Source organism: Cibotium barometz, chromosome 5 (genome assembly GCF_041138505.1).
Source record: "Cibotium barometz isolate CiBa-2024 chromosome 5, ASM4113850v1, whole genome shotgun sequence".
NCBI classification, from domain to species: domain Eukaryota; kingdom Viridiplantae; phylum Streptophyta; class Polypodiopsida; order Cyatheales; family Cibotiaceae; genus Cibotium; species Cibotium barometz.
The window spans coordinates 58,906,330-58,917,628 of NC_141050.1; the positions used below are offsets into that span (position 1 = coordinate 58,906,330).

The window sequence follows — 11,299 nt, forward strand, 5'->3', positions numbered from 1 at the left end:
CACAAGATGAACCATAATGTTCCTTGTACCATTGTAAGTTAGTTCCTAGATTATTCTAGAAAACCACATATTGGTGATTTTAAAACACTTTAGATGTCTCAAAACAACCAAATTACATGGACATGATCATGTAGAATATAATTGAACACATGGAACTAGAGATTTCATGTCTACTAGCTAAATCCTTCAAAAAGAGAGCTCTTCAGATTTTAAGGGATGAACTATGTAGTGATGGGATTACTTGTTAAGAATGCAAGAAAGTTTTACCCATCGAAGATAGGAGGTTAATCTAGAACTTTTCAGGTAAATATATATTGGATCATCCAAGATAGTTAGGACATGCGTCCTTAGGCCTCTACATGGAGGACATGTATGAAACATGTAATAATGTGCATGTTTATCCAAGATAATGGATAACTTGAGGAGATATTCCAAGAAAGTATTATTAGTATAGATTGATCATGTCTTTCATATAGAGTGTGGCATTACTCATTTTTTGTCAAGGGGTGTACTTTGATAACTACAAAGAATGAAAAACATACACCAAAGTGGAAGATTATTTTTATGGAGCATATGACATGAGATTGACATTAAAATTAATCAAACGATGTATTAGGAAATTTGCTTAAGGATGATGTGCATGTAGGGCTTCATATCACTAGGTTAACCAGGAATTGATAGAACATTGATATTTTTCTATGAGTCATTCAAGGAGGTGGCAAAAATCAATGCATTTGACATAAAGGTATGGTTTTGCTTATGATTTGCAAGTTGTAAATAATTTAATCATGATTTAGCAACTTTCAAGAGTATGTAACAAGAATTTGGGAAAAATTAAGAGCCTCTATTGAAAAATTGCATGGTTTGACCATTTAAATTGATTTGTCTCAACTACATGATCACACTAGTACTTTTATCTGTCCTAAGATGAGCCAACCTATAAAAGGATTTGTTGGAATTCCAATACTTTATCTCCTTTAATTTTTTACTTTAAAAATAAGGTTTTCTTGAAAACCTACAATAAGAAAATAAAGATCTCTATGGCATTTATAAGAAGTTAAGGATACAATGTTGGATTTATTTTTATCGTCATTGAGAAACTTTGTACAATATTCACTTGTATATGTAGTGAGTATAGTTCTAATTTGAGTTATTTTAATTAAATAATTAAATTTTAAATTGGCTCAATATGAGATACTCTAGTGTAAGATTTAAATTTTGACCTTTTCTTTTGCATATACTTTAGTTATTTTGCACGGTTTGATCATGCTTATAAAGCTGCAGAAAAGTATAATTTACATGATTTTGAGTATAGAAAGAATGATATCATTACTTTGGATCGACAAGAAGGATGATACTTATGATAGTGGAGCCTCATTGTAATTGGGCATTGTGAGATGCATAACCTTAGTAGCCCCTTCTCTCTAAATTTTGAATGTAGTGATGTGCTCTAGTAGCTTATTTTAAAAGCTAAAAACTAGGTACATGTTAACCTAAATGATATTAGGTAGTAGTTACTCGACTGAGTCATGCAACAATTACTTGCTATACCATAATAGGCTAGAATAGGTTAATTATGTTTTAGTTAATGAATAAGAAACTATTACAAAAGATACTTTTTTTGCAAGAGATGCACAAAAATGCTTTCAGTATGGCTTACAAATTAAAACCTTTTTGAAATGGTGTAAGGAATTAGCACTCATTCAATTATCAAATTCATGTTTTCATGTAGCTACTTGCCAACCTATGCAGAGTCCATGGCTCAAGAAATGGCCATGGACAAGAGATAAAATGCATGGAAGGATGACCACCAACATTGAAAACAGAGTGGCTTTGTAGATGATGAGTGTGAAGAGGATCAAGTGTGATTACAACTTCTTATTCATCAACATTTGTATAATTTTGAAAACAAAAAAAATCGTTAAATTATGCCTATGGTGGTGCTACAATAGCACGTAGTAAGTTATAGTTTGAATTTATTGGAGAATTATGAATATTTGTGATGACCTTATTAAGTAGTTCTATTAATCCTAAAGCAAGCGTGATGCCTCTAATGCTAGTTAGATAATACTAAGGGCCATAAAGTGGATAAAGAATCTCGATATTTGTAGGGTTGAACAATAGAATTACTAGATCTATGAAGCAAAAATCCATTGATTTTTGTTCCGTTTTTGGGGTCACTGGGTTTATCGACTACCACAATGCAAGCCAGAATTACATCATCATTCAATTATATGGAAAGGGTTGAGTTTGCGACTAAGGATGTTCACATGTGAAGAAAACAAAACAATTATGGAGTTATCCTAGTAAAAGTTTGACATACAATGATTATGTGACTTATCCATATACATTCCTAGAAAATATATCATACTATGTTGAACCACCAAATTTAACTATCAAATAAAAACTATATTGGAGCTAGAGTTTGTAAATAGAAGTGGAGAGTAGCAATAAGATGCACAACACAAAAATGGTACATGGGATATGGAACAATTACCTCAAGATCAAAATAAGAGAGACATAGGGTGTAGGAAATGGATTTATAAGATAAAACCTAACTCTCATGCACTAATTGTTGCAAAGGTATCATATGGCTAAACCACCCAAACGCTAACCATCAGAAGTCCAATTGCAAAAGATACAAAAGAGCGAACTCTCTTGATGTGTTGTAAGTATTAACTAGATGTCAAAAATGCCTTCGTCCATGGGTAAGTTTTACAAGAGGTTTAACTTCAACAATTAGAACCATACACAAATGTCAACTATGAGAATTTGTTCATAATTGTAACAAATCCCTCTGTGGAGGGAAGCTATCAAAGCTATAAAGACTTCTTACATCCATTACATTTCAAACTACAGTGGCAAGTAACTCACCATTTCTGTCAATAGGCACATGAGGTTACATGAATTTTTAATTTAGTTGTGATATAAATGGAAGGTCTCATTCTCATTGGCAATAATGTACTTTTAAAAAATATGAAGGAGGATCTATCAAAGGTGTTAGAAATGAATTATGCGAGGTTACATGCAGTCAAAGAAACTCTGTGTTGTGGACATGCTTAAGAATTTTTTAGTGTATGATACCAAAATCCATATCAACTCCATTTGAAGAAAATATAAAACAATAATTTGACAGAGACAAGCTATTTAAGGACATTTGAATCTATAGACAACCAATGGTAGGGAATCTTGTGTCAGTTCCTACATTATTCTAGAAAACCACATCTTGGTGCATTTAAAACACTTTAGATATCTCAAAACAACCAACTCACATGGACTCGTGTATGATATATTTGAACACATGTGACTAGAGAGATTTCTTGTCTACTAACTAAAGCTTTGAAAAAGGGAGCTCTTGAGATGTTAAGAGATGAACTATGGCCTGATGGGAGTTGTTAAGAATGTACGCTAGATTAGTTAGGCGCTGAGTGTGCGAATATGTGTTTGTGTATGTATTAGAATTCTTGGAAAAGAGAATAGTAATTCCAAACAATGAACAATGCATTCATAAGCCGATCTTAGAGAGCAGAATCAGAATTCTTGAAAAAGAGAACAGTCATTCAATAGGCCGATCTTAGAGCGGAATCTCTTGGGGCGTGCGAATCATACTTGCTTGAAAAAGTATTAGTTTTAAGCTCTCTCCCCCCTGAGACGCCTTGCAAGCTGGATGTCTTTGGGCATGATGGTAACGCGCTTGGCATGAATAGCGCAGAGGTTGGCGTCCTCGAAGAGTCCGACAAGGTAAGCCTCTGCGGCTTCCTGAATCGCAAGCACAGCGTGCGACTGGAAGCGCACATCAGGCTGCAATCAAATAAGAGGAGCATATGGATATCGTCAACGTAACTCTGGCAAATAAGCAAAGCAAACGCTAATTTGCATCCCACAAGAAATTACACAAGCAAACAGCGCTTTGAGAAACCCATTTACAAGCTTGACATGCCTTGTGCTCTGCCGCTATTTCGCGTACTAGCCTTTGGAAAGGCAGTTTTCGAAGTAGGAGCTCGGTGGTCTTCTGGTACTTTCGGATCTCTCTGCAACCGCATGTACGTGACGGCGCAGACGTCAGTAGTAATTCTATATAACACAATTAGGTCGAATCAATCTATTTATTAACGCAAGGACGTACGTACCTTAGAGCCACCGTTCCTGGGCGAAAGCGGTGCGGGCGTTTCACTCCCGCATGTGTTCTCGCCGCCGCAGCCTGAATGCATGGGCATCAATTATCAGTTAAAAGATTATACCACGCATGGTTGTTATCAAAGAAAGTGATTTACGCCGAGATGAGCTTTTTTATGATGATGAACACCTTGGTGGCGAGCTCCTTGCGCGGGCCCTTGCCGCCAGTGGACCTGCGAGCAGTCTGCTTTGTACGAGCCATGAATGCGTGTGTTTGATATAATAATAACAGCAGCAGCAGAGCAGCAGCACCACCAGCACCACCACCGGGGGTAATAGTACGTGTCTTCGGTTTCAGTACGAGCGTGCTTTATACGCAAATTCAATATGGGTCGGCCCAACGAGCATGTTTCCGCCTCCCCTATAAGTCACACGGGATGGGAGGCATGGATCAAGGGTCCCTATGAAAAGGCGGCCCCGTCGGTTAATCGGGATCGTTGATCCGAAAAATTAATCTCGGGCTAAAAAATTAATCTCGGGATCTCGAGATTAATTTTTTATCCCGATCTCGAGATTAATTTTTTATCCCGAGATTATTCTTTGACGACGTGGAATAGCGGGGAGAGAATGTGGTTGTCATCATTAAAAGTTCAGATTATTTGTAAGATATTATTCTCTTAAGAGAATATTCACATTAAATTTAGTACTTTCATTGAGTAAATGATGCCAACTACCAAATTAATCTCGAGAAAAACAGTTAATCTCGGGATCCCGAGATTAATATTTACAGTCAAAAAACAAAATCTTTTTTGATGACTTCCTTCTCCATTCCTTTGCTTTCATGTTTCATGAATCTCCATGGGGTTAATGTGAATCACAACAATGGATTCTTTTATCTCCATTTGCTCTTAGGGTACTTCACTTCATGTTATATCTTTTTGTATTAGGTTCATAGAGGACATGGATTCTTTTATCTCCATTTGCTCTTAGGGTACTTCACTTCATGTTATATCTTTTTGTATTAGGTTCATAGAGGACATGGATGATCTATTTTGTGAGGAAGCTAGTGATATGTCCCTTCCCTATTCTACTGATGACTCAAGCGATGATTTAAGTGGTGATGAGTTACATAAACCCCCCACTCATAGCTTTGATGGTAGTTAAAATGGTCATAGAGTTATTGTTGATGCATTTGCTTATGTATCAAGTGTTTATTTCTACTTCAATAGAGATACATACAACTTAATGATACAAGTATTGCAAGAAGATTTATCAATATCATTGGATCATCTCAAAAAGTGTAGCCCATCCCTTGATTTAAAAAAGATAAGAAGTCTAGATGTATTACGGCCTTTTAGAAGACCCTATAAAAAGTTTGGATGTAAACCCTATCCATGTTTCACACACACTTGGATAGGGTCTAAATGTAAACCCTATCTAGGTTTCACACACACTTGGATAGGGTGTAGTTGTAGACCCTATCCATGTTTCACGCTCTCTCTCTCTCTCTCTCTCTCTCTCTCTCTCTCTCTCTCTTACTTTTTAAAATAAGGCAAGCCTTTCTTACAAGCTTATTCTTTGATTTTTCTCTAGTGTTACTTTATTTTTTTTCTCTTTTCACAATGTTTTTGTAAATATCAAACATGATGTATTATTTTGCTTATATGTGATCTATGTTATGTTAAACTTTTTTTAGGTTGACTCGACTAAGTGTTTGTTTGGTTTTCTTTTTTAAGGACCTATAATTAAAAGAGGAGACTTTTGTATAAAAACTATTTTGACACTTTTTTCCTTGAAATTTGACACCTTTTTGTGCACTAGTTGGGGTTCTCTTAGAGGGTTTTTTGTTAAAGGAGACTTCCTATTAAGTGAGGGTGGGTGGATTGGGTTAGTCAAGGTGGTTTTGTCAAATGTATCATCGGGGCTACGATTAGGTGCCTTTTTAAAGATATTTATAGTCTTACCTTATGAAAGATATTGTGAGCGGTGCAAAGCTCTTAAAAAAACCCAAGTTCAATGTAATTCAACCTTTAAAACCTGAAAAAAAAAATACGCTCAAGTTTTGAGACTAGAGGTTCAAAAATTTGTGGTTTTCAAGAGGTTTTACTGATAATACCTTTATAATTCATAAAATAATGAAAAGTTACTTGCAATTTTGTGAGATGAAAACTTTTCATCTATAAATTAAATAGTTGAAAGGAAAACAAATTGTTTTTACAGCCATGTCAAGGCTTATGAAAAGATCAAATTGGAATATGAATTATAGTAATCTCTTTGCAACTAACTAATAGATACAACCGTATACGTTTACACCTAAGAAATTACATGCAATCAGGGCAAGCTCATTGTGACTTCTTCACTTGTTTTCTTTTGAATTTTGACCAAGCTTGCTTTGGATTGCAACTATAGCATCTATTATTTTTGGCACCAAAAGTCATATTTTGTAAAGGGTAAGCACACAACATGGAAGAGGTCAAGGGACACGTGGCCTTAGAATGACTCTAAATATGACCATGACTTCTAAGGTCCCATGATAGCCTATTCATTATAGTTTCTTTTCTAAGGGTAAGTAAGTGCTATATCCTCTTGAATTTATTGTGAAAGTGCCAAATTCAAAGCATATCATTCACTAATGAGAGAGCTACCACTCAAAATAATACTCATATATGGTGGGTTTGCTTGATGGTCATATGGTACCTTTGCTTGAACTCCAATCAAAGCTTATAGGTGATAGGTTGGTAAATATGATTACTAAGCTAAACCAATTAAGTTTCATGGTTGGTATTGAGATCATTTTCCTAACTACCTACTCCCTAGCAAGGTTGCATTTCATTGTTGGTATTGAGAGCTTACCTACTCAGTTGGTTTCATTCCAACTTCAATTGCTAAAAATACCGACCTATCTTGGGTAGCTTAGTCTCTCCAACCATCCTATCTTCTTGTGATTGAATTATCCAACAACCCACTAACTAGTTTTTTATATATTCTTTGGGTAGTTAATAAAATGGAGTGAATCATTGTGGTGGAGTTGTCCTGATCGTGGGACCACACAAGGTTTCCCTTTGTGACACTAACCTAAATATGGGTTCCTTTAGGTTTAGCATCTTCATTAGTGTAGACTTACAAAAATTTGTTAGGGATTTCACAATTTTAGGTCTAATTGGGCATCATTAGAAGCACAAGAAATTTGTAGAACTTTGGGTTCATGTGTTACATGGGTAATAGCGAGATTTCACAAAAGTGATAAAACTTGAACACCAGAAAAAGAATCACAGATTCACAATAGTGTTTTAGCACATTCTTGCATCATCATGCTTGTGTTATCAGCACTGAAGAAAAATTAAAATCAACATAGGGTTTTTGCAATCTCACATCATTAAGCTTAGATCGTTACAACATCACTACATTATAATCACCATGGCATCATGGGGAAGGCCAAAATTACCTAAGACCAAACACAGAAATGAACACCATGGAGGTCTTCTGCAATCTTTTGACCAAAAAAAGGAACATCAGCCCAAACTAATAAAAAGTGAAAAGTTAGTGTTTTACTATGCCACTAGGAAAGCTCAAAGAGCATTTACACATCGAGCTTGGGGGCCGTCAGGTATTGGTGAGCACTGAGGCTATGTTGACATGTGTGTGTGTATGTGTGTGTGTGTGTGTGAGAGAGAGAGAGAGAGAGAGAGAGAGAGCTGGTGGTGATTCCAGTAAAAGCTCTTTGTCCTAGATCACAAGTACAGTCACAAAGATGGGACATGCTAACAAGAGAAAGAAAAACAGGTACACAAGAAATTAATATTGCACATAATGCTAAAGCTCATTATATAAAAGCTCCTCTTAAGACTTGCAACCAAGCCTTAACTAATACAGAACACAATGCTAAATAACGCAGGATAGGCGTCAATACTTTATTACTTTGTAACAATAAATTTATGTTGTACATGGAAGTAGCAGCATAGCAACTCATGACTCTAGGTATCCCAAATCATTACCACTGCTATGACTCCAATCCCAAGTGTGACTGCAAGAAATTTGTAGAAAGGAGTGTCCACTGTAACTTTACATTGTGGGATGTACCCTTTGGCAAGCAAATGATTGATGGCCACATATACAAAGACCCCACAAGCCAGGCCCATTGCAATGGCATACATCCAGTCAGCAACAGCACCCTCCGTGGCATCAATGATAATGCCAATGGCAACACCAACAGGGCTAGAAATACCAAAAGCAAAGGAGTAAACTGCACATTGGAGAAGCGGGTGGTCAGGTAGCATTCGAAGTAATGCAATGCCCATGGCTATGGCCGCAAAAATCTTGTGAAGTGAGATAGTCCACAATTCTTTCCATGCATCACCAGTAGTCTCTGTAACAAACGCACTCTTAGTTAAACCAATTCTCCATAGATTTCTGGGAACGTGAGAGAGAAATGAGAGCCATAATGATTATCCTTAGGTTGCTGTACACATACCCGCCACACCAATAGCGATCCCCTCAAAAACGGAGTGGAAGCAGAGGGCCAAGATAAGGAGTATGGTATCAGTAAATGATGTTGACTTCACTAGAGTTGCCGCCACGAAATTCTTGGCCTCAAGATTGATGACATCATCATCACACTGTATGAAAGGCTAAAAGTTAGCAAACTTTGTCTTACATAGACTTGCATTTCTCAAACATCATTAACTTGGATTTCCCTGTGTATCATGAAATGATAAGATTGGCAAGAACACCATGGCATAGCCTCCCTCAGTGGACATGACTAAACACCAAACCATGTGAAGGCTAGCACCATGAAGGAGAGAGCCAATGCAATAAAGCATTTTTCTTTGAAACACATAAATCTGTACCATTTCAGCTGGAGGTGTAGCACCTACCCTAGATATTAAAAGTGGGCATGAGCATACATTTGTTCATACCTTGCACGCAGCATCGTCTGAAACTTGAACTGCATTGTCGGAGGGTGGAGGCACTGAAAATGAATTGAAAAGCAGGTCAGTAAATTTATATTATAGAAAATGAGCAATCGCTGATAAAGCCGAAACTAGTGCTAGCCATCCCCTCCCCTTTCCTTTAAAAAACCCTAAAATTAGTTTTCATACCTTTAGAGGAGGCCATCTCAACATCCACTCTGCCTGTGGGGGTTTCTTTGACAAAGATCCACTGTATAATACAGTCTCCGAACATGGTGAGAAGGTAGCCAGCACATGCCAACATGAAGGCAAAAGGGTACACTTTGTCTGTTCTGGCCTCAAAAGTGCTGTTGGAATCACTGAGGAAGTGCATCATAGCAGTGCCCAAAAACACCCCACCTGCAAATTGGGTGCCCAGGACCAAAAAACTGTGGTTCCATCTACAGAAGTAAGGGGCTCACACTACAAATCGGTTCGCTTGCTGATTTGGCGCTTGCGTGGCATATCAGCCACGCTGGCAGTCAATAGCAGGCGAACAGATTTTACCACCTCTTTTTTCAACCGCCGAGCAAAGCGCCGCCATCAACGTCTGCCACGCCGGTGCCAAATCTGTCAGCGAAAATCAATGCTGCCGCGCTCGTCTGCCACTTCTCGATAGCCTTTTCTTTCAGAGGCCTGCTTGATCAGCCTCCTCGCCCTCCTCCTGGCCATGGGCGCTGCGCCAGAACCTTTCTCGCCTCCCCCCCTTTCCTCCCCTCGCCTGCGGCGGCAGCGTTCCTTGGTCTCCGCCTTCTCCATCCGCGCTGTAGCAGCCTATGCGGCCGGAACAGCCTCTGCGGCTACGAGTTCGACGAGCTTTTCAGCCGCTTTCCTGCAGGTAAAGATGGCTTCCCTTCGGCGCAAAACGTTCAACAGCACCAGTCTGTGTGGCACGATAGCTGGAGACTCCTGGGCAGCAGAAGGAAGGGCAACACGGGCGCTGGCGCCTGGCCGGAGGAGGCCGTGCTGAGTGACGATCTCTATTACAAGCCTCCCCGGTGGAAACTATTCTTCAGGAAGCTAAGGGCCGAGACAAGGAAGATGAACTGCACGAAGCCTGCTCCGCCCGGCTTCCATTACGATGCGCTCAGCTACGCCATGAACTTCGACGACGGTTGCTGGCAGCAGCAGCAGCAGGGCCTCCACACAGGACCAAAAAGCAGTATGATTAGGCAGTATACTTTTGGCCCTTAGGTTAGGATGATCTGAAGCAGAATCGCTTGCACCCCCATGTGCTAATGCGAGAGGCAGGGCATTGCAAATGAGCACCAAAGAGAAGAAAAGGGCAAATCTTTTCTCTTTGTATTGCTGTTGAGGAGGCATGGCGAAGATAATAGCAGGAATCGAGCCAGAGACGCTTGTTCTGATGCCACGAAGAGGGGCTGCAGGTAGGTTTAAATGAGGAGGAGGGCGGAAAGAGGATAATTTCACAGGCGACGGAGACAACGTTAAGGTCGAGGGCAATGCAGGCACGTCCCGAGATTAATTTTTCGGATCAACGATCCCGATTAGCCGACGGGGCCGCCTTTTCCCGCTCATCTATTCCGCTGGCTTGCCAGGGAATTATGACAAATTCAATATGGGTCGAGCATGTTAAGGGAGACTCCATCCACCTTGGCCAAGGCTAGACACAAAGGGGTAAGGGTAGTAACACTTATGGAAGTAAAGATCCTCTTTTCAAAGTTAAGGAGCTCAATAGCAAGAAAGGCCCTAGGGAGGAGGGTGGTTGGCACATGGTTTTTGATTAGAGGATTGGTAAGAAAGGCCCTTTTAATATTAACTCTAGTAATCCCCAAAATATCATGTGGAATCCTAAGTAACTTGAATACAAAGTGATTCTAATCCTATGGTGGCTATTATCAGGCTAGAAACAACTTTCAAATGGAAGATGAGACCATGATGTTGCAAGACTCTTAATAGGGAATAAGGGGGTCCCATAATAATTTCTCAATGAAATGGTGCTTCTAAAATGTTAAAGGGCTAATTGACAAGGTGAAAAGACCCCTTTTAAAAGTATAAAATGGCAAGAAGCTTGAGGTTTTGCTGTGACAGTAACATAAGCTAATTCACAAAGAGAAAGGACCCCTTTTAAAAAGTTTAAAATGACAAGAAGCTTGAGGTTTTGGCTCTTTCAACAACATAAGCTATTTTGGGAAGAAAGATAGGATAGTGAGGTGATAACTTCGGTTTACACAAGGATCTACGAAGGGCAACATGGATATAGTGAACTGATG

At 38.9% G+C, this 11,299-nt stretch overlaps 2 protein-coding genes and 1 pseudogene across 2 annotated transcripts; 1 reads left to right on the plus strand and 2 right to left on the minus strand.

Moving 5' to 3' along the window:
• Positions 1-3,407: 3,407 nt before the first annotated feature.
• Positions 3,408-4,378, minus strand: LOC147638699 (histone H3.3-like). Its single transcript, XM_086796241.1, has 4 exons — positions 4,307-4,378; positions 4,131-4,201; positions 3,941-4,031; positions 3,408-3,801 (listed from the first exon to the last, which is right to left on the minus strand). The coding sequence occupies exons 1-4, from the start codon at positions 4,376-4,378 to the stop codon at positions 3,631-3,633; spliced, it is 405 nt and encodes a 134-aa protein (XP_086652367.1). The 3' UTR covers positions 3,408-3,630.
• A 3,712-nt stretch (positions 4,379-8,090) lies between these two features.
• LOC147638700 (zinc transporter 2-like) lies at positions 8,091-9,609 on the minus strand. The gene is made up of 5 exons (XM_086798800.1): positions 9,576-9,609; positions 9,216-9,482; positions 9,033-9,061; positions 8,588-8,732; positions 8,091-8,482 (listed from the first exon to the last, which is right to left on the minus strand). Exons 1-5 carry the CDS (start codon positions 9,607-9,609, stop codon positions 8,091-8,093), a joined length of 867 nt encoding a protein of 288 aa, XP_086654926.1.
• Positions 9,610-9,720: 111 nt separating this feature from the next.
• Positions 9,721-10,259, plus strand: LOC147638701 (uncharacterized; annotated as a pseudogene).
• The last annotated feature ends 1,040 nt before the right edge of the window (positions 10,260-11,299 follow it).